This window comes from Coturnix japonica, chromosome 20 (genome assembly GCF_001577835.2).
Source record: "Coturnix japonica isolate 7356 chromosome 20, Coturnix japonica 2.1, whole genome shotgun sequence".
Lineage (NCBI taxonomy): Eukaryota > Metazoa > Chordata > Aves > Galliformes > Phasianidae > Coturnix > Coturnix japonica.
In genome coordinates, this window is record NC_029535.1 from 1,414,174 (window position 1) to 1,441,691 (window position 27,518).

Sequence of the window (27,518 nt, forward strand, 5' to 3'; positions counted from 1 at the left end):
CAGGGGCAGTTTTGCATAAACTGTTTGCAGTAAAATGTGCAATTTCACTTCTGCTTTAGCAGCAGTCCAGAATGGATGGAAGGCTTTGAAACATGACCTGTGGTGTAGTAGCTGCTTTCCCTTTATTTGTTGTTGTTATTTCTTAAGGAAAAACATATTGTCTCGTATCCTGACTCCCTGCTGCTTTCTCTGAAGATGCCTGATCCGTAGTGAAGGAAATTGCACAGCCTTACTGCTGGATTGCTTCCTGTTGTCAAGAGCATGTCTGCTGTCTCTGAGTTGTGCTAAGTCACCTGCCAGTTTTTAGGGCAGCTTTCTTGTTCTTTCTTGTTTGTTTTTTTTTTGTTAACCTACATGCCATGAATGCAGTACTCCGTCTGCTTTGAAGTTGTTGAGCATTTTGATTCTCTCGCTACAGATGTCAGTCCCATCACAATTCCTTTAGGATGGTTTGAGCTGGAGGCAATGACTGACAAATACAAGCACCGATGAGAGCACAGCATCTGTAGGTACTGAGGCTCACAGGTCCCCTCCCTGGTGCTGAAGCCCTGAGCATGGCATTCCACATCTGGCCTGCTGGGTCATTTGACAGTGATGGACTCCGACCTCTCTCATTTTTGTGACTGCACAGCAGATGTTACAGAAGTGGGGTGAAATGTGAGCCGCAGGCTCTCTGGGTCCAGCTCCCGAGAGAAGTAGGACATGGATCATTGCATTGCACTTGGAAGGGCCTTTACATGTGCAGGGGTGGGAGTGTGAGGTGGGGAACTAGGCAAGCTTTGAGCTCAGCTTGTGAAGCAGGTCCGGTAGGTGGGCAAGCAGGGTGATGCACTTCCACTGTATGTCTGCATGTGCCCTCTCTGACAAGGGGAATGAGGAGCTTGACTGCAGCATTCACTGGGCTCAGTGCTCACTCAGGCTGACCACGTGCAGCATGCCTTGGGGAGCTCATTTTAAGAGGAATAAAGAAGCGAAGTTCCTAACTGTGCCTAAAGGTCTGGTTTGGGAAAGTGTGCACAGTGTGTCAGAGGAATGTGGAGAGCGCAAGGAAGATCTAAGAATAAATATAGGGTATGGCATGTGCTGTCATTTATAAAGTAAGAGTTGACTCAGATTTACATCTTTTCCCCAAGATTCTGGCAGCCATGGGATGAGAAGTGGGAAATGCCCGTATGGCTGCTGTAGTTAATTGCTGCTCCTCACATTTAGCTCTTAATGCTTCCAGCTCTTCCTGCCAGCCCACTGTATGGGTCTGAACCTGTGGTAGCTGCTCCTGAGGTGGCTGAACCAGCTGGTAGAATGGGGCTGATGGTGAAGGATTGTACTCCTAACTTTTAGACAGGTCTTCAATTTGGCCAGCAGGGGCAATAACGTGTTTCCTTCAATGGTTATCATATTTATTTTATGTTCATAATTTCCTTATTGCTGCCAGTAATAGAAGCTACTATTCCAGAAGGGGTGAGCTGTGTGGTATTGATTCCTCCGGCACTGAGTTAGAAGTAATGTGAGAAAACCATCCGTATCTTTCTCCTTTATCTCAACCAGATATTTATTACCAGATTTTCTTTATCTCAGCCAGATAACGCTGGTTTCCCTGATTTATTAAAGCAGCTGACATGCAGTGCAGTTGGGTAGGTCCTGCCCCTTCTTTCCCCTCAGAGGTCACCCCTGTTTCCTAAGACACTAGTTCCTTCCATCACACAGTGTGCCCCAGACAACTTGGCACAGCTGTAAGAAGAGCCAACTACAATGACCTGCGTTTCCCTTCTTAGATATCACTAATCCTTCAGCAAAAAGTCATAAGAAAAGAGGGCAAATATTTCCATAGCGGAGAAAGACGCTCCTCAGCAAAGCATCTGGTGTGCTCGTTTAGTGCTGCAAATTTTTGCTCCCCAAATGGGAAGCATTCATTTTTATGAGTGATAGGTGAAATAGCATTAGTCTTTAATGGAGTTATATGATTCTCAAATGCCATGCTTGCTATGGAACACAAAGAAGAGGGATGCTGTGTGTTCTCAGGGCTGGCTTCTGCCTATTGCTGCATTAAGTGTTCCATTGCTGCTGTTCTCCTGCTGTGCAGAGTGAAGCCCATGTGATGCCACAAATGACATTTGGCTGACTGTAACATAAATAGGAAGACTCAAAGAACAGTCATTGGCTAGACCCACCAGATGCTAAAGAGAGCGACTCAAGGTGTTTATTAAAGTTTGTTAAAGACAATTGAAGCCATAGAAGTCAATTAAAGCCAATAGAAGGTTTCCACTGATTTGAAGGGGCCAGAATTGCCTTGTGGAGACAAGCACGTCTGGTTGGAGATGTCCCAGCCCACAGAAGGGATTGGAACTGGAAGCTGCTTAATGACCTTCCCAACCCAAACCGTTGTATGATATTTTTATCTTTTCCTGACTTTATCTGTATTAATATAACTCACATGTGGCGTTTATTTATGACATTATTACAGCCTTTTCAGGGCTCCTGTGTTTCAGGCCAGGATTTCATCATCTCAAGATTTCCTGGGCAGAAATACACGTGCACATGTCATGCAGCAATCGTTTTTTCTTTTCTTTTTTTCTCCCCATTTTATTCAGAAATCTTGCAGAAATGGCTAAAACCTCATTTTTCTTTTGGGAGGGGTAGGACTTGCCCATATGTTGGCCATCTGTGTATCATCTGAGAAGCTTGCCAATAAAACCTTTGTGATACCTCAGAAAGTAATCTGCAGGCAGCACAAATTTAGGAAGGGCACTTTGATTAATGGCTCTTTTAGAAGCTCAGTCTGTCCCTCTGGCCTCGTGCTGCTTCTCCAGATGGGGACTGTCTCCTCCAGGCTGCGTGTCACATCTGCCAGCCTGGAGTGGTACCCCTGTGTGTCTAAAATGGTGCTGGGCACCAGTGCTGCTCTGATGCTCCTTTTGCGGACGTCTGTTACTGAGGAAGGTGAGGGGATATGTCAGGTTGTGAGGACCCACAGAGGCTCATGCCGACCCCAAGAGGACACCCAGCCTGTAGGGCTACCCCAAGATGGAGGGTAAGAGCACGCACAGTGTGCCCAGGGAGATGAGCTGCTCCAACTGATGGCTGAGCTGCAGGAAGCGGAGGGGAGACTGAGAAGCATCTGGGAGCCTGGGAAGGTGACAGATTATTGAGGGGAGCCACGCTCTGCCACTGCTGCAGCAGGCCCAGCATCTGGGCTGCACCAGCTTAATGGCAGCTGCCTGGGGAGCCTGAGGGCTGGAAGCAAGAGCCTGCCTGCCCCGCTCAGCTTCCACTGCTGGGTAGGTACAAGGCTCTGGGCTGGCAGATGGGTGATGTGGAAAGAGGGAGGAAGAGGCATCTGTGCAGGTTCTCCCTCCACGGTGTGACTGACTGAAGCCTTGTAGCAAGTGCAGCATCAAAACCAATGCTGGGAAGAAGTGAAGGCGTGTCGTTCTCATAGGTGACTCCCTCCCTCCTCTGGGGAGTGAGGGCTCCCATCTGCAGGCCAGACCTCATCAAGGCTCGGGTCAGGGATGTTACCAGGAAGCTTTTGAGCATAAGACAGCCTTCGGACTATTATCCATTCCTCTTTCAAGTGGGTACCAATGATGTAGTTGCAGGAAGCCTGAGGTCTATCAAAAGAGATTTCAAGGCCCTGGGGAGACAGCTAAAGGACTCTGGAGCACAGACAGTGTTTTCCTCTGTCCTCCACTAATAAGGAGAGACAGGGAAAGAAACAGGCAAGCCCGGGTCATCAGTGCCTGGCTTCAAGACTGGTGCCAGGACTTTGTGTTGTATAACCATGGAAAAGGCTTTGGGCTGAAAGGTCTGCAGGGACCCTCCTGTCTCAATGGGGGAAATGCTTCTTGACCTGCATAAACTGTTGGCAGATGGAGAGGGCTTTAAACCAGGATTGAGAGGGGAAAGGAATACTATTAAGAACACTGAGGTTACACCAAGGTATGGTGCAGTACTGTCAGAGAGTGACAAGGCACATGGGAGAATCTGTGCTGATCCAGAGTGGCTGCAGTTTCAGGAGCTTCTATACCAACATGCTGTCCTGGTTTTAGCTGGGCTAGACTTAATTTTCCTTGTAGTTATTGTATGATTTGGATTTAGGAAAAAACAGTGTTGATAACACAGTGTTGTTTTTGCTGAATGATGCTGTACAGCAAAGAAAGTTTCTGTTCCTTGTACTGTCCTGCCAGTGAGGGGGCTGGGGTGGTGCAAGGAGCTGGGAGGGGGCAGAACCAGGACAGCTGACCTGGACTGGCCAAAGGGACATTCCATGCCACACGGCATCATTGAGAATGATAGAACTGGGGACATTTACAGGGGCTGTGGCTGCTGCTCCGGGACTGGCTGGGCACTGGTCAGTGGTGGATGAAGGGAAGGCAGCAGATGTCACTGTTTTAGATTTTGGTGAGGCCTTTGATACAGTCCTTTATGGCAGCCTTCTGGACAGCTTGTATTACTGTGAGATAAACAAGTTCACACTATGCTGGGTGATGGTCTGGCTCAATAGAAGAGCTCAAGGGGTAAACGGGGCTACATCTGGCTGTGTACAGTTACCAGCGGTGTTCTATGGGGCTCTCAGACTCTGCAAGTCTGAGAATGACGCTGATCTGAGAGGTGCTGCTGATCCCCTGGAGGGACAAGAGGCCTTGTAGGAGAATCTGGATTGATGGGAGCATTAAGCACAAAATTGGCCTAATCAGTGGCACAAAGTTCAGCATAGCTGGTAGGACAGGGGACTGTCTCATCCATACTGTTAGGAAACAGGAGTGGTGGTAGGGGCAACTTGCATCTCATGCAAGGGTCAATTATTTCTTGTAAACTACTAAATAAAATGCAAAAAGAAAATCACCAATTGTCTCTTTTTAAAAAGAAGTAGCTGTTAAAGGTGCAATTGTAGTTTTGAAAATGGTCTTTGTAACAGATGTGCTCCCGGCATTATAGTGGCAATTTGATTTTGCAGTGCTGTAACCATAGCAGGCAGTTGTGTATCTTTTATTCTGATCTGGAGATCTCTGTGTGGGGGAGGCTGTCCAGAGGGGTGGATGGTCAGAGTTAAGTAGTAGAAAAAGGCTGAAATGCTGATGTGTTTATTAGTGGAGTTTGTAATAAGTTTTAGTCCTGATTCTACAACTCACAGTCCTAAGAGTCTGAGTTAAATAGGGTGTGGAATGTGAACAGATCTGGTATTTGTCTATTTAATGTTCATGGGGTCAGTTCTGGACATGGAGTAGTTTAATTCAGCTTGAAAGGCTTTGATGGAAAATCCTACGATTTACTATTGTTTTGCATTGGCTTTAGCTGTTATTTAATGCTCCCACTCACACATAATGCGATTGTAGGGCTGTGCTCTCTCACAAATAGTCACTCACAGTACCCTGAGAAGCATGTTCCATGGGACTAACACCATGTAAATTTTGCACCATAAAACAGAGTTTCTACAGAGTCAGCTCTGGGCACGGCACACACAAGTACTTCTCGGCTCCTTACTTTGATCACAACCCCCACAGCATTCTCTTTTAACTAACTTTATCATGAAGTCAGCCTTATTTCTGCATACCATAAAAGGGTATTTGTTAAAGCTCTCATCACGCTCAGCTGTAGTACCACAGATACTGTTGACTCATGTACAGACAACTTGGAAAAGGTTTTATTGAGAAGATCCTAAAGACTCACATGAGAAGTTGTTTGTTTTCTTTTTGGGGTCTCCCAACACTTTCAGAGTTTCCCCAGCTAATTACTGAGGTGTTGGAGCTGGTAGTTGTTAAGATGTTAATACTAGCATTTGTTTTAACCGCCCAGATCAACTCGGATTTTCTGGTCTTTGAAGGAGACAGTAAGAAATCAGGTTGGAACTTGAGATGGGAAAACACTATATCTGTTTTAAACTCCCACAAGAGAGGCAGTATTTGGAAAAGCCAATAATGGTTTATTAGTACTTAACGCTACTCAGTTGTAATCAAGATAACATTCACATTGGTCTCTAGGAATGAGATTTCTCTGTGTCTCAGAGCATTACTGGGTCTGTTTCTGAACTTGTATTTCAGTACATTTTTTTTGTGAAGACATTTTGGTATGTGACAAAATTAAACACTCCATGTTCGTTATGCGTATGTGGTATCACCTCTGTGCTGATCACATCTCCCTTATGGCACTCTTAAACAATCAACTAACTCCTTAGCCTAAATCCTTGTTGAAACAAAATGCAGGAAGCAAATAGTAGATGTACATAACTTATTGATTTCTGTATTCTACTCTCATGCAATGTGATCTTTAGCCAGAGAAGGAGGCTAATAACAACTTCAGAGTACTTGCTTACATGTATTATTTGATGTGATAGATGAATGGCAAAGAAAGCAGAATCTCCTTTTAATTAATTCCAGTTACAAAAGGAAGGCTGTCAAAACAAATCTGTCAAAACACACTATGCATAAATGCTATATTATAAAGTAAGTGCTATATGTTTAACAACAAATCTCATTACTCTCATATGGAAGTGTCATTTTCTTTCATGCCCTGGACAAGCTGGGTCAGCTTCTGTATCTCTCACTCCTCACTCTGGGTCTCAGTGCTGCCCAATTCTTTAGCAGACAGCCAAGCTGAAGTGGGAGCTATTGTTGAGAGAACAGCTCAGGCTGTTTGAATTTTGGCTCTCCTTCCTTCCATTTCCCCCACAGCTTCCATTCACCCTGTTAAAGAACAGTTTCTGTGGCCTCTTGTGATTAGACAAGTACTTGTTTCTATGGTAGAAACTATGATTATGGATATCATTTTAGTATCAGCTGAGGACACTTTCTTATGAAAACTTCAAAAGAGCTTGTCAAGAATGTACAGCTTCCCTAGGAAAAGAAGGAGCCAAATTCTGCTCCCAAACCCGCCACTACATTGTATTTCTTCTCATCCTCTTTGTACCACAGCTCATGAATTCCTGAGCCAGGATATCTGACTGAAGGAAGTAGTAACACACGTTCAAAAGATTTCAAACTTGCATCATATATGAGAGCTGGATGAGGAACACTGTGACATCCTGCCATCATTTAGGCTCTTTCTTAGATTAAAATCTCTGTCAACTGCATATTTCTCTGTTAAGGTAAACAGACATTTCTGTCAACACCCAGCCTAAATTTAAAGCTCTGGGCTCTGGATTGATGTTAGAAGACGTGAGCCACTTTAGGGACTATTTATCATCTATATTGTCTTTGCCTGCCTGGAAGATTTTGTAGCCCTCAGCTTCTCTTATAAATCAGCTGAAAAATTTCCTTCAAATTAGACCTGCAGAGCATTAGAAAATTCAGGATTCTCAGGTGACTGATCATAATGGTGGGAGGAAGGGAAAAGACTAAAATCAAGAGAGGCCCATGGGAGGAAAAAGAGTGTATGAGAGCTGGGGAAAGAGAGGAACATGGTAGATGCAGAATGGAGAAGGTGAAAAGCAAGAGAGCTGGAGTCTGGCAGATGAACAGTCTTCAGTGTTGGGCACTTCTAGTTCTGCTCTCTCCTTGCTCTCCTGTGACCTACCACCTCTCTCCTGGTAGCTTAGTCAGGGATCTCAGAGTTATCTGGGATAACTCAGTATTAAGGCTTCAGGAAGAGGAAGATTTCTTGTTTCAAGCCAACAGTTTGCTGCTACTGCCTTCAGCTAGAGTAACCTACAAAGATTCTAGTCATAACTGTTGAACATGTGAGGGGGGAGTTAACCACAAAACCTGCATTTTCAGCTTTATGTACTGGATCTGCTGGAACCCTGTGCTGTGCTGTCCTTGAGGGCAAACCTAAGCTCTGGTCTCACCCAAGGCTGACAAGTCCTATTTCAGTGTGCCAGATTGTGGGCAGGTTTTGCAGTGCTGGTTAGACTATATTGAAATCTTTGGTTAATAAAACCCTTCTCAAACAAAGGAACAAAATACCCAGCTTCCAATAAAAAAAGGAAAAGCAAGCAAACAAACAGAAAACAAATTACAACCCTAAAAATCCCAAAAGAAAGAGAGCTCAGAATTCTCCTTAAATGCAAGTTAGTTCTGCTAAGAATGCCTGTTCGAAGTCTATCTTCCTGGCTGTTGCCTTCCTAAAAACCCATTTTGTTTATGACAGCATCAACCCCATGAAGAAAACCATTGTCCATTGAAGAGCAACAGATCCAACCTATCAGCTCCAAAGCTCTCTACTTTGATTGCTACATGCGCTAGACAGTTTGACCTATACACTTGAGAAGCTAATGAAAGACAGCAGCCTTAACATGTTCCTCATTAGGTTTAACACTTTGGGTTTAACAGTAAACACTGGCAGATTGTCTGAAAAATTCGGCATTTGCACAAGGCACAGTAGTTGCAGCATGAATTCAAGTGTGGTTTGCAGGTTTTGAAGTTGGGCACGCAGTCAGCAGCAGGTGTGGGCCTTGGTTTTGGGGGTGTCTTCAGTTCAGCATTTTTCTGGAACAAAAACATGAAAATTCATGCAAAAGCAAAACAATTATGGGTCAGAATAAAGGACAGATGCAATGAGAATGAATGTGGGAACTTCTGGCTTGAGATGAGTTGGTGGTTGCTGGCAGTGAGACCTGTATTAAGCAGCAATATAAAGTTGATGGGACCAGGCCATGGGAACTGCTGGATTATCTACTGAGAAAAATGGTACACTGCATATGTATACACTGCATATGTATGTGCAGTGTAGGCAATAGGCACTCCCTATTATGGGTGCCTAAAAATGTGAATGAATAGAGCTTTCAAATATACCTTGTGTGGAAGAATGTAGCAACAGCAACGAAAGCGATGCAAGAATCTTCAAAGATGACATTATTGCAGGTTCAGCGAGGTAATGAATTACTCTTGGATCCCCAGCTCGTTTGTCGAGCTACTTTTGGAGCTCGGTGATCATTTGTGCATCAGATTTGCATGTGGGAATCCTTAGCTGCAGACACAGGTGAGTGAGCTCAAACAGATCTAGTCTACATGGGGAGTGCTGCTTCCCTGTGATTTGGAAAGAGGGGAAACCTGGGGCTGGTTAGCATGTGCCTGGCACCTGGGCAAGGCCCCTGGAGCCTTCCACAAGTGCTCCAGGCAATCTTTTAATATTGGTAAGTTTACCAGAAGTTTCATTTGTAAGGTTAAAACTGATGCGGTCTGTAATTGCTTTAGGAGATTTCAAGCCTGAGTTTGACTGCAAGAATGACCTGCTGTGAGCTGCAGTGGGAACAGCAGGACCTCCTGTGGCTTTTAGCAATCTGAGGGGTTTAGGAAGTGTTTCAGAGAAGACTGACTATGCAAAACACTAGAAAGGAAAAGAAGGAACTCTAAAAGTTGCTGATTGTAGTTTGAAGCCAATGACTGGTTTGGCTTCAAAAAAAGCTGCCCCGTCAAACTAAAAAATGAAGTAAAAAAGCTGTTTTCTGCTAAGAGAGTCTTAAAAATACCAATCTGAACCTAATGATGGGATAAAATTCCTAGGAATTTTTTTCAACTAAATGCCAAATTATTTGGATCCTTGCACTGCAGAGTTTTGATAATGTGCAGTTAAAAATCAGCAGAGTGAATTTATGCCCCTGGGCTGTAGGGCTTGGACAGTTGACCCATGTGGTGTTATTGGGAATGGTATCTTTTTTTGGCCGATGTGGTGCAAATACTTAGAGCATCTCAAGCCCGAGGTATGCTTTGTGTAAGAGGACAGTGAAATAAAACAAAACAGAAACTACAAAACCAAAACCCAATAACCTGTAACTAATATAGGATCATGCTTTTTCTCCCCCATCATTTATATTTTCCATCTGTTTCTACAATATTAAGCTTCAAACTTGATGTAAGTTATTTAAGTCAGGGAATGACTGTAAAAACATTTTGGATAAGTGCACAGGGGTGAAATATAGCAATAATAAGCCATTCTAATTTGACAGTATTTTCTGAACAGCTGCCTACCTTGGAAGATTTCTTATTCTCTGCCTCTTTTCTGCTGACTTTCTGGGATCTTTTAGTTAAATCTTCAAAGAGAAAAGCAAAACATAACATTAAATCAGTCTTACAGCAAATATTATTTAACAGATATGCTTGATAATATTTTTATGCAAGAGAAGGCAGATAGATAACCTGCATTGCTACCGCATCACTGCAGGTGGCCACAGCAGAATGATGGAGTTCATCTCTAGGATCTGTCCTCACTTAAAAATAGCATCTAAACCGGGTCAGGCCACGTACGATGCAAGTTTGTAAATTTTCTTATTTTTTTAAGATCAGAGCACTAATATTGTGAAATCCCTTGCGTTATCCTTTGAGGAACATTAGTGCTATTATCATGTCACCTCTAATACGGATTCCTACTTGATATTAACTCCACAACTAAGACTTGTCTTGGGATCTAAAACAGCAAGACTTTCCTGTTAAAGTGCGAATGCTGCCCTTCTCATGAATCTACCACAATATTTTGATACAGTGGTTATTTGTGAGTATAGGATCCATGATTGATTGGCATAAAAAGATTTGTGTACACCTACTTATGAATAGTGGCTCCTTGTCTGTTCCAGAACTTGCTACCCAAATCTTTTTGAACACTTAATAATTACCAGAATCTGCAGAATTACGCAATTACGAATACTCTGCTTGGCAGTTTCGTTTATTATTGTAGCATCATTACAGAGTTAGGGTTACACATCCATCATCAAGTGACAGTGGGAGGAAAAACTATACTTCAAGCATAAGGGATTTCAGGCCACTCAAGAAGAGCTCAGCTTGCACCCACTGGTGTTGGTTGGTCAGATCCAGTTTCATCTGGCAGATTGTGCTGGCTTTGTTATGCTGTCCCTTGAAATTTTGGTGGTAGCTAAAATACCTCAATGACATCCAATTCTGTGCTAATGTGATTTTCTACATCTGCAACTGTCCTGGAATGCTTTGCTTATAGAATTCTTTTGTTAATGTTCAGTTAAAGATGGAGTGATGTGATTAAACTGAGATTTAAACACTGGTGTAACACAAATATGCAACAGTTATTCTAGAGATTTTGGTAAAGATAATGTTGCCCAGTGGGCAGACGAGGGAAATATAGCAATATATTTTTTTTCAAGTAGATGAATACAGCAGTTGCCTCTTCCTTTTGTATTAGACGAGATGCCTCCTTCTCCCAACTGGCCAGTAATTTCATATTCATCATCTTTTATTTACTGTGTTTTCAACTACTGTTTAATTGACCAGCTACTTGCAGAACTTTGTGTTTATTCTTTCACTTTGGATGTTAAATGCTCATTCTTTTTGTATGCATACAGGAGGATGAACACTGTTTGCTTACATTTACCCCCTTAGTTTGCTCAGGGATAAAAAGGCTTGGATTTCATTGGAGAGACTTGTGTGGTACAGCTGGCTCACCTAAAAGAAGCATTGTCCTTGAGTAAATGGGCAAAGAAAATAAAAGCTAAGAAGCTGATTTGACTTGAGAACAAGACCTAGGAGCCTGCAGAAGGGAGGTGAACAACAGAAGCTTTTTTTTAAATAACCAAACTTTTACAGAGTTCTGAGTGACGCTGTTCAGCTTAACCATCCCCAAGTACCCAACCGCTCCTGAAGAGGTAACTGAAAGTTGACTTAAATTACACTGAAAGATTCAGGGTTGACATTAGGAAAAAATATTTGTGAAGGAAAATGTCATGTCAAGAATTATTTGACAAAGTTCTTCACAGGACCAATGGGCACCTGCCAGCAATGGTAGGAGCATAGCCTATCCTGCCTTGGATACATTGATGACTTCTAGCTCCCTTGTAGTCTTCTTGATTTAAGATCACTTGGCACACAGGTAAACTGAGGTTATATTAATACCTTAGTGGAGAAATCAACAGCTTTCTACCAGAGCTGATCCAAAAACCATTTGCTTATATTCACTTTTTCTATTTGTATTGGACTTTCAAAGGAAGATTGATGCCCATATCAATGAAATAACCTTGCTCTTGAATATAGAAAAACACACAGTATGATAGGAACCTCAATGCAAACTGCAAAACTAAAGGCAGATTTTCTCTTGTTGTTCTTTTTACACTAAATTGTGATTTACCACATTGCCATACTTGATTACCATGGCTGCATTGCCACTGCAATTCTGCATAGCACTGTGTAGCACTTTGTGTGAAATTGCAATGTTATAGTGAGTTATCTAAATAATCCTTATCAAACAGCAGCTACATTCTCTTCAAGTCCTGTTATTTTGGCATCAAATGACAAATTTACTGACCTACGATGGAGATGGGTGGGAGATCTGGGAGGTTCATTTTGTTGTTCTTTGACAAGTTGCATTCTGTCTTCTCCTCGATTATCAGGTGAGATCTGGCAGCTCTAAGCAAACTGTAGCAGAGCAGTAAGCTTAAGAAGAGGTTCTTACTTTCCATCCTGGGGAGAAAAAATCCCACTGTCATGAAGACCAAGGTCAGTCAAAACCTGTGTGCAAAAGAGAGGAGTGGAAATGAGTCTTAGCAATTCTGTGACGTCGAGCAGTGTTATTAACATATCTTTGACAATTATTTGTTCCTACTATTTCGACCTTGATACCTGAACACTTAGGATTGCAGTTGTCTTAGTGGGGGGGACAAAAAACATCTCAAAAAATAATACTCTAGAGAATCTTTTTTTTTCCTTCTGTTTTTTTTTTTCCCTCAAAATTAAAAATAAATATCTGTGACATGAGTTCTCCCCACTGACTATAACAGTGTTGTTTATTGAACAACCAGGGGAGAGAAATTTCTGCGTTCACTTTTGGCTGCTTCTTGTCACATGGTGGTATTTTTCCCAGAAAGTTGTGTTTACAGATTTGTGCCATAAAACCTAGAATAATAATAATAATAATAGCAATAAAAACAAATTATGTTTCCTATTACTTTTCACTGTCTACAAACAAGACATGAAGAAATACCTTATTTTATTATATCCCGGATGTGGCTGCTGTGCTTGCATATTGATTCATAGCCTCCATTCAAACAAAATATAACAGCCTCAGGGCTGAAAGGCACTTATATGCCAAAGGATATAGTATATATTTCATATTTTTTTCAGATTAGCAATGTCTATAGGATTTGAGCATATTTAAATCTGACCTCTGTTGAATCTGGCCAGCTACCTTGGATGAAAGCCACTGGCCCTGGACAACCTCTGAGTGACTCTGTGCAGCAACACAGAGTATACAAACCCAATTACCATTCTGCTCTCATGTTCTTCGAGATTTATAATGCTGTTGAAGTTCAAAGTTAATGATTATTTCCATGTGTAGTAGTTTTGTGCTGTGTCAGAGTTATGGAACATTCCTTGTGGACCATCTGCCAGTCTTCAGATTTATAGGTAGCTGTTTGTCAGTGAAAAGCTACTAGCTGTACTAAAAAGAATCAGCAAAACCAAATAGTTCAAGAAATTACTCTGGTTGTGACAGTTTAATTGCTGGAGACAAAGACGAAGAGCTTCTGCTTTCAAAGTAGAGTGTTTTCACTCTGCTCGTGTGGCATCACCTTGAGTATTGTGAGGGGTTTTGGGCACCATAAGAGGGACATTAAGAATTAGTGCCCAAAGAAGGGGTACAGAGATGGGCAGGAGGGGTTAACCTGTTGGGATCTGGGTGCTGCTGTGTCTGTATCTCTAATGATACACAGCTGGTAGAGCTCAAATCTGTATGGAAGTTGAGACCTGAGCTGGATTAAAGTAGTGGCTGTGGATAGATGTATCCTGTAAATGTTTTGATGAAAATTTTCTAATAGGCAATGGGAGGAGCCTTTAATTTGATTACAGATATATGTAGGTCGCTCTGAAATTAATGCCTTCTATTCATTCATGGAAATTTCAACAAATACAAAAAAAGCACAGTGACACTATTTGATAGAGCAAACTCTCAGCTACAAAGCAGTATTTTTCAACATACCACCATTAGCTCTGTATTTCTGTCAGTGATGAACAACCTGCGTACTGAGCTCTTCAAAATCTGTACCAACAGAGGTCACCATCACCACTGCTGAAATGCACTGCCCACCACCTCACTGTGCTCACAACCACTGTTTGACTTCCTTAAATATCCAGAAAGTGTTGATGAATATCACTGGATACTATTTTGTCTGCATGCAGGAATTCAATTACACACCTTTGCTGTGTTCACACTGCCTCATCAGACACCATTTTGTCAGGCTGCCTCTCTGCTGCCATCTGTTGCATGGTACCAAAATGGAACAGGTTGTTGGAGGGAAGGTTCAACCCCTACTACCATCCCACCAACACCAGCTTCTGACATTGCGGGTCAGCATCATAAATTAAGAGGCATTATTTCAGAGCACCCCATCAATTTTGATAACAAAATCGACCAGATATCCCTGGAGTGTTACATCTAATAGCACAGTCTGCTAGATGTGTGCAAGCAGAGCTGACAGAAACACAAAACGAGCAGAAAGTGGAGTCAGAAGTGAAAATGAGATGAAAGTACTGTTAGCCTCGATACACCTTTTCCATCATATCACAGAACTCATGTATGTATTTCCCCCCCACAACCCCCCCCTTTTTTTTTTTGGCATTACAAGAGAGTTTTACTTTCCAACTTTGCTGATTATTTTCCTAATTCTCCTTCTGGGTATCATTAGAGACTCCTTAAGGTAATCAAACTATTTTCCTTAACTTCGGCAAGGTGCACATCTGCTTTTCTAGGACGACTTTGTTTTAAAGGAATTTATTTTCCTAGCAGGTTCCTAAAAATTAAACAATAGAGTATTGCAGTACCTTGACAGGGTTGTCATTTATTGATTTAATTAGATTACAATGTACTATGATAAATTTAATATACAATATTTTTCTTAGTATACACGGAGTTAGTCTTGCAAGCAGAGAAGTAATCACTGAACTTCAGCCACAGTTCAGCAAATTATGTAAGTAAATGGTTAACATGTGGACTGCCCTTCACTGTCAAGTACACTGACAGAAGTACACATAAAACCAAAAACAAAGCAAACATTTAACAGCTTAAAGGAAATGAATTTATTGAACGCCATCAGAGATCGCAGTGCTATCTCTGCTATGCCATTTCCTCTGTAGTTTAGATTCTACTATTGAATATGTAAAGAATATATTTTATACTTACCCCAACCGTTAGGTCTCTTTAGCATTTTTTTTTCCCAAATATGAATTGGCAAATGGTGTAGGATGCGAAAGAGCTTTTGTCTTTTCTAATCCATTTTATTTTGTGAGTTCGAATCAAAAGTCTTCATGAAAGAATTTGATTTCCTCAGTAGCACCCTGTAAACTCAACACTTCTGAGAAGAGCTTGTTTCCTGCCACAACTGATTTCACTCTACTCTGAGATTTATCCTCATGCAGAGTGAGCAGTTGGAGACTTTGATTGCCTCAAACACTGGAAGGGATTAGTTTAAATTTTTTTGTGACGTCTGACAGACTCAGACCAACTCATAAATAAACTGGGATCACTCTAAATAGCTGGCTGAAAACTCTTGCTTAGAAAAATGAAATGTTAAAGTAGGCGAACAAAGGAATATAAAGTACTGAAAACTGTGTTTCATCACTCGGTAACTCAAAAATCTTCACCTATGTTCTGCTCTGCTGCTCTATTTCCATTTTGAAAGGGATAGAACAGATAAAAGAGGGAATGCAAGGAAAAAAACCTAAAAACCAACCAACCAAACCAAACCCAAACCACAAGAATTAGCGGATTCCTTGAAAAAATGCAAGATTTTAAGATGGAAAATCTTTGAAGTATTTAGGGGAAAGAAAACAACAAAAAACTAAATGTAAAGTACAACAAAATGACTGCGTAGCTCCCCCTGATGTTTTGGTTGGTCGTTTTATTACTACACAGCGCTATCCTGTCTCAGCCATCAGGTTTCAGTAGAGGGGTTGCAATGAAAACGTGTTGGAAGGGAAGGGAACGAATCCACCTGAGACAAATGAGAATCCCCAGTGCTGCAGGCAGGGCCTCCACTGGGTCTGCTCGGCAGTGCTAAGAGCAGATTTATTTGCAATTGACTACAGGGAATGCAACTGTTGTACTTTCTCAAGACTTCAGAGGGCATCGTCGACACCGGAAAACTCCTAAGTTAATTAAATACAAGCAATACCTGCTACTCGTCCCCAAACCACAGGAGAATTTGGAATAAAGCCAACACAAAGCTTTCCTCAGATCCAACCTGAATCGCAGTGCGTCTGAACTATTTCATTTAGTGCTGTGAGAACGGGCTATAAAAATCTCTCTCTCTTACTATTTCCAAGGTTCTGGTAAGGATAAATTTTCTGTTCCAATAAGCTTCCCTTTTTCACTGGAAAGTCCCAAGCAGGAAAAAAAAAAAAAAGAAAACACATCTACCTTTGAATTGCAATTGAAATACAGGAAAAGTTGCTCTAGCTTCAGAATAGCTGCTTAATGAAAATGTGGGCATGCGATATGTTTATCTGCAATATGTTTATCTATATAGAATTCCTGTTCTAGTGGTTTCAAGCCCTTGTGTGCTCTGAGGTGAGACTGTAGAAGAATGAGAATGAAAATTACAGCACACTTCTATTCTTCTCTTGTGTTCTGGTCCTTGAGTTTTTTAGGGATTGTGTTTCATGTTTTCAATTGCGATAGCCAAGGCCGAATACTTGAGCAAAACAGCATAAAACCAAGAAAGGCTTAATAGCATTGCTCCAGGAACAGGGATGTAAGGCAATGTGTTTTTCTCAGTGTTCTGATCTATTAATACTTTGCTTTGGGTACAACTTGGTAGTTGTGATGCACTGATCAAATTGGAGGAGGACCAATAGGAATTGTTTTATATCCTGTGCTCCAGACTGAGGTGAAGGGATTCCCTGGCACTGACAGGGAAGTTCACTGTCTAAATGCCTTTTAATCTTCATCACTTTCAGCTTGGTGTTGGTGCTATTTAGGTGTCCAGCTGCTGAGAAATGCTTAATTAGACATGGTATAAGTGAAAGTAAAGGTACAGAGAAATGGTAAAGGAAACACACTGTGGCAAATATTTTTAACATATCTGGAACAAAATGACAACTGTTGGAAAAAGCTGTCAAGAAATTGCAAGTCTGAAACTGCCTTAATAAATGTCATTTAATCTCCCACTCCAACAGAGAAATCTGTGCTTCGGGGTCTTAAGAGAACTTTGAAATTCCTAATGATAAAACAAACACAGATACAAAACCCATGCAAAGATACACAAAAAGACTTCAAAAACCCAGCCAGTGGACCAAGAGTGATTAAAAGAAAGTTTTACATGTTTGAGAAAGCAAGTTTTCTACCATTCCAAAGGAATACCATTGCTTCTGTTTTCCAGATAATATAATCCCTTCTAGGTTGCTCATTGTTCCAGCCAAATTTCCAACACACTCAGCACTTTCACACACGACAAGGCTAAGCACCAACAACAATCTGACAGTGGAGTTGGAGATCACCTCTAGTTTACAACTACTTTGTGATTAATGATATTTCCAGACTTAATAGCCCTTTAGTGTTGGAGCTTTGCCACTGCTGACACTGAGAATGATGATGGTAAGACAGAAAATGCTGGGATGAAGATCTAAATTGGATCTAATATTAAAGGCTTATAATTAGAAGAACACTTTTTTTTTTTTTCATTAAAGTACAAATTAGTAACCTAGAATTTCACACATAAAGTCTCCAAGAGCTACAGCAACCATCTGTGCATACAGGATAGATGTGAAATTTCCAGACAGCAAGAATATAAGGGAAAGAATAGGATAGCTGACTATAGCATTTGTGTGAAAAAACTAATAATTAAGGAGAAGAAACCTGCAGATTTCAAAAGCAGCAAGAAGGTTAACAACAGGAGGTTACAAAAGCAGAATATTTCAAGACCCTGTGAAAAATTATATCATAGCATAGAGGTACTACTAAGAGCAATAGAGATGTTTGACTGAGTCCCATTTTCAGAAACAAAAGAGAAAAATAATAGCAAACTAAAACAGTGGACTTCTGGAAAGCAGATTTCTGTGGGTTAAGAAATGGGAGGTAAAATTCCATGAGAAAAAAAAAAATCAAAAGTAAAAACCAAAACCAAAAATGACAAACAAACAAAACCAAAGTAAACAAAATAAACAACAAAACCGAAGCAAATGAAAACAGCAACACTAATTTTAACAAAACAAACAAATAAAATCAAGCAACCAGTGGAAAAAGAAAAAACAACAAAAACAGAGTTCAGGGAATTAATTTGTGGTTAGAAAGCTAGAAGGAAAGCGAAGTGAATGACAGAAGAAATATATGACGATTTGTTAGGGAAAAAAAAACACCTTAGAAAAACTGGCACGTTTGGTCTCCTTGCTATCTTTGAAACAATGGGATTCCAAAGCTTTTTGGCCTGATTTTTTTGCAGTTTAATTTTAGCACAGTTGATGTGTTTTTAACCCACCACCTATTGAAACCAGAGAAACTGAAACAGCGAGGAAGTTCTTGAACCAGTGAGTCTAATACACTTACCAGCACAAGTTGGCCTCTTCATCATCAGTTCCAAAGTAGCTAGATGCCTTTGACTGGGAAACTGTTCCATTTATGCACACAGGCAGGCAGTCACATCTCCAGTCACTTCAGTAAAGAAGGCAGTCAGCCTGGTCAGGCATGATTTGCCTTTATATATCTATCCTTACTGCTCTCAATTACTTGGATTCAAGGAATATTTTATCTACTGCCTTCCCAGGGACTGAGATCAGCCTGATTGACCTGTAGTTCCCTGGATCATCTTTTGAGGATGAATGTGATATTTTCCTATTTTCTAGGCATAAAGAATGTCCCCCAGTTGCCACAGCCTTTTAAAGACATCACCAGGCAGCATGATGCCCTGGGATGCACCTCACCTTATCCCTTAGACTTTACTACGTCCAGTTGATCTACGTGCCCTTTGACTGCATCTTTCCCTGCAAGAGGATAGTGATGCATTGATGCATGGATTTGCCTCTAGGCAGCTGGGAGGCCAAAAGCAGACCTGACCAGTGAAAGCTGAGGAAGACATTGAGTACCACAAATTTTTATACATCCCAGCAGCACAGAGAACTTGAGTTGCTCTTGACTGGTCCAATGCCTCCCTTGGCCTTGCCGGGGCTGGCTGTGTGGATGGGCAGCAGGAGGGCACAGAGGAGCCGCAGCAGTCTCTGCAGTGTCACAAATCCCAGACCCCAGGAAACAACAAGCCTTTACAGATGCCAAGTCAGGTTGGCCAGTAGGGTCCCCTGTCTCATGGTGGGCATCTCCAGTGTCTGTTTCTTACTGCTTTCTCTTGATGTGGACACTGGGCTTGGCCACAGACTCCTGGATGTCACCCAGACTGCTACACCCCTCCTTCAGCTTCCTCAGTTGCCAGGGGTACCAGCCACATACCACAACAATTTTCTGCCTAATTATCAATAACCATTATAGCAAAATCACTTTTATGGACTTGCTACACACATAGTCTGGGTGTGGCAAAGAAGGAATTGAGCGCAGTGGGTGTCCCTGTACACACATCCATCTCCTTTCACCCTGAGTGCAATATTGGTGTCCAAGGCTATTTTTCCTGTGGGAAATACTGTATATCTTGTCCATCTGCTACTGACCATAAACAGAAACCCTCAAAATAATCTGAGTTTTCTTATTTTCTTCATTACAATTAGATGTAGTAAAACAAATACTGCTGCATCGCCAGGAGATAAATTCTTTAGCTACTGCCAGCCCTATTGTTTGCACAGGCATTATCTTTGCAGAATTTGTTCTTCACTAATTTGACATACGTTTTTTAATTGCAGATGCCAACCTCAGCTGTTCTGGAAGCCATGAAATACTCTCAGGCAGTGTTTAAAATAATGCAAAGCACGCAGTCGTGGTGCTTGTGTCCAAATAGATCCTCAGTTTGGTTAAAAATAAAACAATCCATGTGCTGTGTCTGAAAATGAACATCTCTGTAGATGAAAAGCAAGCTTGTTTTTCAGATTTAAAGCAAACTTAGTTCCAAGGTTTTGTTTTTTTTTGTTTTCTTTTGGGAGTATGTTTAGGCAATATCCCAGGACTGTTTTTATGGGTTCTCTAATACTTATTGCTATCAGCTCTGTTTCTTCTCCTGCCTATATATTTTCCCTTAGTCTTTCCAGATGTTCCCCTGGAGGCAGAACTGCAAGTGAAGCTCAGGGGTTACATATCTACACCTGCAGCTTGGGGATTTCATTGCTCTGCCCAAAGTGCTGTCAGGTGGGCACGTCCTCCTGCTGCCCTTGCCATGCAGGAAACCAATCCAGTCCCTGCTGTGGTCAGGTAGCAGCAAGAGCTCAATTTTCCCCTTTTATAACATGGGTTTTGATAAATCATTATTCAACTGCAGAAAACAGTGCAATCCTTGATTTGTTCTTAACCAAAAGAATGACTTGAACTTCTAGGATTAAAGTACTGATAGAGTAACAATGTGATGAATCTGAATTTCTGCTTCATTTCTTCTTTAAATTGAAGGAAGTCTATGAAATGCTGAGTAAGCTGAGTAAAGTCAGACTGGCATGTGGAGCCAGAGGGCTTCTCCCAGTTCATTATTGTTCCTTTTGTTCTTCCTCCCAGACTTTTTCCTCCTGTTGTGCTTTTTTCCCCCCCTTCTTTTTCCTTTCCAAGTATGGAGGCCCAGCAGAACAGGCACTGTCTGCTCTCTAGTCTTTCTCTGCCATCACCACAATCAGCTCACTGAAACAAACTCTGCATGTTGTACAGAGACAAGTTCACTGGAGAGACTTCTGTAGTCTTTGAAGCTGTATGTTAAATTTCAGCGTGATTTTAACTTAACTTTTTTTCTGAAGTAATCAAACTCATTCTACCCTTCCTTGCTCACCAACTCCTTTTATATCTGTTTGCTGGTTCTACCTTTAACTTCCTTTCATTTACTGTTGCTTTTGACCCAGGGATTTCTTTTGCCTTTCACGCATATAGGTCTTTTTCATTTGTACTCCTTCCCTGTTGCCCTAGCTTGTTCTCATCATCCCCAGCTGGATATTCCTGAGGAACGAAGCAATGAAATTGAATGAGATGCCACAGTACGCAGGTCATGGCTTGGCTGCAAAAAAAATTCTGAATGTAAAGGTTTATGGATATCAAATAATAGAAGGGGAAGAACTGGGTATATTGCTCACAGCATGACCAAGAGTGACAATGTGATGCAGCTGTGAAAAAAGCAAATGTGGTCCTAGGATGTATTAAGAGATGTTTTTCTAACAGAAATATGAAAGCACTTAATAAGTTTGTATGCAGGACACCGGTGCTCATTTAGAATATTGAGTTCAATGCTGGTCACCCATGTGGAGTAAAAATGCATTTAAATTAGAATGGATACCACCAAAGAATAATGATGTGATTCAAAAATGTCACTGTTTGAGATAGCATGTGATCTAGCAGATGTCTTCTATGATACTGTCCTATACACCCAATTTCTTCATGTTCCACCTGACACCTAAAACAGAGGTGGGTTGCTGCCAGCTCCTTGTCAGAAAAATGCAGCACAGGCTTCCTTAAATGCTTCAAACATAGCTGACCCCCCAAAAGCCCGCACTGTTTCTAGATCCTGAACAAGATTTGTCATTCTCAGGTATATCACAGCTGTAAATAAAATGTGCTTATGTTCGGCATCAGCATAGGTGAGGATATGGAGGGCAGCCCCACTCCTGTGCCTTAAGGATGGGCCCTGGGGCATGGACTGGTGTTGGAACAGTGCTCCAACAGCTAGAGCCTGTGTGAAACCCACGTGGGATCAGCTCAGGTAACCCACGGCACTTACTAATACTGTTATTGCATTCTCAAACTGAACAGTTTTAAGGGTGTTTGGAAGATTTTCAGCTCAGCCTCCTTTGCCATGAGTGCATCGTCGTAAAGGGTTAGAGTCATTCTTAATGGCAGCTAGAATCCATATCTCACTGGGGCTCAGAGATCAGCTATGTTAGGATGAAAAATGCAGAGCCTGATTTATTTAGAAGGACTTGTCCACCACATTTGCCATAGCTTACTATACATGTCACCGCTTGCTCTCTCTGCTATTGCTCATTCAGAGCCTGCTAGACCCATGCACCCTAACTGGCTTTCTCACTTAAACCAACTGTTAATGATTATAGTGTTATGTTGATCTTAATCAGTCCTATTTCAATTTCTAGGAACAGAATCCTGTGAAACCTTTCTTTTCCCTATGGGAAATTCCTCTGTTTTCATTCTTTTTTTCTCCTGAGAGATGGCTGGATGACCAAGTAACTTCCTAATATCTCCTAGCACAGCAGGAATTGAATTTATAACTTACACTTCTCCCAACTGGCTTTCCTATTTTCTTTCTTTGTGGCCTTCCTGTTCGTTATGTAATTTTTCAGTAGAAGAGGCAGTATTCCTTTACTGACCTTGTTGATGGCAAGAGATATCCTTACAGTGCTCTGTTTTTCTTAAATCAAGTTCTCCAAGTCCTGTTCCAAAGTTTTTCTAGTGTCTGTGTCAAACCAACCCTATATAATAGCTTTATTATTCATGTGGGCGATTATTAAGCTGTTCTGTGACTTACTGAAATTGTTTCCCACCCAGTTCCCCTAGTTTAAGAGATAGCACCTGCTTTAAAGTGGTTATTTTGCCTTCCTTCAAAGAGGCACCGCTTCCACCAGGAAAGACATGAAGCCATGGGAACATGGGGAGATGAGTGGGTGTGAGAGTGGATCAATCAACTGATGCACTGACTACAGAAGGAATTCCAGATTTCTGCCTTAACCACTATGGGGGAAGGAGTGCTCGATGCTGCCGAATCCTCCTCTTGGGGATGAGAAACGTTCTGCTCATAAGTTAGCATGCTAAATGCTCTGTGGCAAATTATTTAGCCTGGATGATTTAAAATGACTTCTCAGTAACTACTAGAAGGTTAAGTGTGTTTTAATTTCTGTATTTCTACCCTGATATTGAATAGTTATTAAGAAAAATAAATAGCTCCTCTTTTCCATATTGTTATTTTTGGCTTTAATTGAAGTGGTATTCTCTCGTTTAGTCATTGCATTGTAATGGGTGTTGTGGGCTTTTCTCCATACAAGCCCCATTTGGAATATAATCTGCCTATCATAGGCTAAAATTTTATTTCCTGTTTGTAAGCAATTTTAATCTTCTGCTTGATTTTTAGAAACATCAACTTTTAATAATATTTTATGTTTCTAAAATTACTCTAAAGGAACATTCTGGTTCTCAGTGAGTTTGAATGTCAGGGGCAAAGCCAAGGATTCCATTTGAGAACGTTCTTCTCAGTGTTGGGACTCAGGTCATTTTATTACATGGTCTTTAAGTGTTCTGTACTGTCCCTGTCTGTGTATTTTACTGCATCTGTGTGTTTAGTGCAGCCAGGAGGGGCATTTCTTCTGAGAAGAGGAAGTGGACAAAGTTATTTGTCTTTGAAGAATGTAGGGAAGAAGAAGCTTTAAAACCGTGGTTGCTCCTGTGTTCACTTTCTAGAGGAACTGCTATATGAAGTACTCATTCCCTTATTATATTCTAAGAGTTTTACTTATTGTCTTGATCAAGAGATGTTTTTGACAAGTCCCTCTATTCTTTTACTATGCTGTTTAAGAGAATGTACATGTTTGGGCATGGGAGATTTCTCGTATTGTCTTATGTTGGTATACTGGAACAAATCAGTTTATGTTACTGCCAATGCATCTAAGAAGTGACTTATTTTATTTCCAAGGGTCTGAGCTATGAGATACTTGATCTGCTCCTGGCAGCGGATTAGCTTCAGGAATTGCTGGGGCGATTTTAGTTCCTGTGGTGGTGATGGGAAAGTGGTAAATCAGAGCAATGGTTAAATTATATCTGATAGTAAAAATGAAATAAAATAGCTCTATGGCTTTTCCTGTTGATTAATTTTGAGACATTTGCTGGCAAATCAGAGGGCAAAGAGGTCCCATAGGGAACATGACAGAACTGGAAGAAGTGCTCGGTGTCCTGTGATATCTATTTGCAGTGAATGGAAAGCAAAGTGTGTACTAGATTTACTAAGAGATTTTCCTTCTGTGTAGTACATGCATAGAAGCTGGGGTATCTAGATATTCCTTACACAACAGGTCAAATTCATGTTATCATGGCTGTGGTCTGTACAAGTAATGACTGTAGGAGCCATTGAAGTTTGCTGCTATTTAAGGTGAATCAATTTGTTACAGCAATGTTCCCTTTTAGAAATGAGTAACTAGAAAATAAGAATAAGTCAAATTGCACTGCCTTTGTCTCTGTGTTTAGAAACCTGGCACCAGTAACTCGGATGTAGCGTACCATATGGGCAAAAGACATTGGAACAATCCTTGGTATCTACACCAGATCAACAAGAGATCTGGACTGCCTCTACGAAATGCTGCAAGGCACAGCTTTTTTTTTGTTTAATAGAAGAAGGGAAATCCATGTGTGGCCCAGAAGTGGTAAATAAGTATGGAGACAAATGGCGGAAATATGTGTTAATTGATAAACTACACATAGGAAAACAATATGTGTTTTAAGAATGGAAAAAAGTCATGGCCAAACATCTAAGGAAAAACAAATATTGTACATTCAGATGGGGAAATTCTATTCTAGGCAGCAGTGAATTGAAAGGTTTTGGGAGTTATGCTGGAAATTGGCTCCCAGTGTAACACGGCTGTCAAAAGTGCTGATGTAGCTCTTGAATGAGAAAACAGGGCTGACTTCAATAGGAGAGAATATTTATTTAACATTGGTATGACTATTACTGGAAGACACTCCGTGAAGAACACTCATTGAGTGGAAGGAGTTTGGATAAAACATAAAAATGATCAAAGGAATGGAAAAGTACATCTGAAAAGAGCTCTTGAAGCTCAATCTGTTTAATATCAAAGAGAAACTGTAGAACATCTCAATCACTGAACCTACTTGGTAGAGCTGGGGGGAGGGAGTGACAGGAGACTTTTCAAGCAAAGCAGCAAAGATATATTGAGATGAAGTCACAAGAAGAAGTCAGAACTAAAAAATGAAGATCTTACCTATTCTGGTTCATTAGTAATTAGACTTTAAAATGACCAACCAAAGGTTGAAATCTTTCTTTCCATTTTTTTTTTTTTCCTTCTTATTTTTCTTTTTCATTACAAAGACTCAAGACAATGAATTTTCCTTATTTTTAAACTAGGAAACGCAACTTGTAAGCAAAACTGCAGCTCATTATGTCATTGTCTGAATTACTGCAATAACGAATGGTTAGAACTTCATTTTAATTTATCATTTTGGAAGTGTCTGAATCTGTGCCAGGAATGTTTTTGGCTCAGGCGTGTGAGGGCTGCACTTCTCACTGAGTAATCCTGGACAGACAGATGCTGCGTTTACTGTTGTTGCACCACCACACTTTGGTTTTCCTACCATACTGACCTATTACTTGTTTGGAAAGGTGTTGTTTAGAAATGTTTTTTTAAGTCTTGACATCCCTAAAACCCCTTTAGCTCCAGGAAAATTGACCGTACTCATCTTGAGCGTCAGGCTTTGGGTCAAACGCACTGAAGCAGCCCATTCCTGAGTGCTGTGGAACGTACACTGAGAAAACAAGCTAAAGAAGCATTGAAATTCAGCATGGAAAAGACAAAATGCTGAGCACGGATCCCCAAACAATATTTATATATCCATTAACTGCAGTGTTATTCCTTTTTTTGTTTTTCAATGCATTACGTTCCCTCAAATGCAGCCTGTATTGCTTTCAGATCATTTGTACAGAGCTGCTTCTACACCCCTCAGTGTGGGAAGGGTAGGATATAAGCCGCTGCAGACCCTTTATGGTTCAGGCTCAGAAAGGTGTCAGTCTGCATTCTTTCTCATCTTCCCAAATTGGTTACAGGTGTCAGCTGCATCCAGCCAGAGCATAGCTGCCACCATGGTTTATCAAATGTCACAGCTGACGATTTCAGTTTCATATGCTTCCTTTCAGTGTAATTTGTTACCTTTAACCATTCTTTTTATTATTATTATTCTTTTTAAAGGCAGCTCTATTACTGCCAGCTTCAAGCACGTCTTGTTACCAGCTGACTGCAAAGAGCCTGAAGGGTTCTGTCCAGAAAGAACATTCCTGCTGCCATCAGCAGCTCCTGCACCCGCAGCCTGCCTGGAGCGCAGCTCCATCTGTCAGCAGTGCTTGATGCTGTGCAGGGAATGCATCAGTGGTGGACACATGGCAAAGCCCAATGAAGGAGTTTGCTCTGCAGGAATGGGCAACAAGTTTATGTGGGTACACTCGGATATTTGAAAACGGAATACTTGTATTGATGGGACAAGAGCGTGCTTGATGTTCTGCTGAATGGTGAGCAGGGTCATGTTAAATTGTTATTTAAATGCTATTAGTAATAGAATGGCTTCTTACAGATGAGAATGTTTTTCTGAGACGAATGAGTGGTTAGAAGTGCAAAGAGGAGTGAATGAAAGATATACCAGAGCTGGGCATTTCTCATTACCGGCTGCAGCTTCCTTAGGACTTAATTTGAATTATGTATGTTTAAATCAAATCAGACTTTAACCCACAGCCCCTCAAGTCAAAAAAGATTGAAAAGAAAGCATGATTTGAAAAACAAATAGAAAATGCAAGGTCTGTGGCTTTTCCCATTGACACGCTTCTTAAACAGCAAATTTAAGATGTAACGAGGAAAAAAAACAATGCAATGACTTTTCTGTGCAATATGCATTCAACATGAAGATATATGCTTAATAAACAAGGTGTTAATTATAATTCTCAACAAAGCTTTTAGTAGATCTTAACCTTGCAGTGTACCGAGAACTAATTCAGGCATGTGGCTCTACATGAGTCTGAGTATATTGAGTTTTGTCACTCATAAAAGATCAAAGGAAATAACTAATGAGGAAAACTATACTGAAGTTGGCATTTTTTTTCCCCAGTTTTCAAAGTGTGGAGGCTCCCCCCCCCCGGCTCCCCCACATATAAGAATTGTGATTCTTTTCTCTTCTATCTCCCCTAGGCGTGATTATTTTCCCCTCCTTACAGTTGGGGTGCAACACTTGCAAAAGCTTTCTGAGCCTGTTTCAGTATAGAAGAAAAAAACAAACCAAAGTGCATAAGGCAGATGTATGGGGAAGTACAACCTCAATGCACAGAAAGCCAAACAAGAAACATGATTAAAAAGAAATGAAAACTAACCAAACCAAACACAGCAGAACAACTGAACCAAGAAAACCTATCAGCCTCAAGACTAGTTTTTGGGAAAGCATAAAAACAACTGTCCAGAATTTGGTAAAGGGATTAAATTATCCAAATAAGATACAGGTTCCAATCTCTCCATATATTTAACATCAAAATCTACAGTCAAATGCATCCAAAGATCTCATCCTACCTCAGTCAGAATTGGTTCTGAGATTAAGAAGATGGTCCAGAAAACATGCAAATGCTGGTGAAGAAGCAAAGTCACTTTTGAATGTGATAAGGTACCACATCCATCATGTGACTGAGGCAAAAGAACAGGCAGCTGTGCAGTGCATGGGGAGAAATAAAAGGGGAGAGGGGGAGTGAAGAACACAAACATGAAGATCTCTGTCTCACACACAGGCAAAACAAAATCTGCCAGGGA

The 27,518-nt window shown here is 41.0% G+C and overlaps 1 protein-coding gene across 1 annotated transcript; it reads right to left on the reverse strand.

Moving 5' to 3' along the window:
- Positions 1 to 8,229: 8,229 nt before the first annotated feature.
- Positions 8,230 to 27,409, reverse strand: ASIP (agouti signaling protein). Its single transcript, XM_015881357.2, has 4 exons — positions 27,285 to 27,409; positions 12,199 to 12,401; positions 9,903 to 9,964; positions 8,230 to 8,420 (listed from the first exon to the last, which is right to left on the reverse strand). Exons 2-4 carry the CDS (start codon positions 12,377 to 12,379, stop codon positions 8,244 to 8,246), a joined length of 420 nt encoding a protein of 139 aa, XP_015736843.1. The 5' UTR covers positions 12,380 to 12,401; positions 27,285 to 27,409; the 3' UTR covers positions 8,230 to 8,243.
- Positions 27,410 to 27,518: the final 109 nt, after the last annotated feature.

Coding starts and splice junctions, on each gene's coding strand:
- ASIP (XM_015881357.2), bottom strand. CDS start 12,379: ATGACAGTGGGATTTTTTCTCCCCAGGATGGAAAGTAAGAACCTCTTC. Junction 9,965..12,198: donor CCCACCCATCTCCATCGTAG/GTCAGTAAATTT, acceptor TTCTCTTTGAAG/ATTTAACTAAAAGATCCCAG. Junction 8,421..9,902: donor AGAATAAGAAATCTTCCAAG/GTAGGCAGCTGT, acceptor TTTTTGTTCCAG/AAAAATGCTGAACTGAAGAC.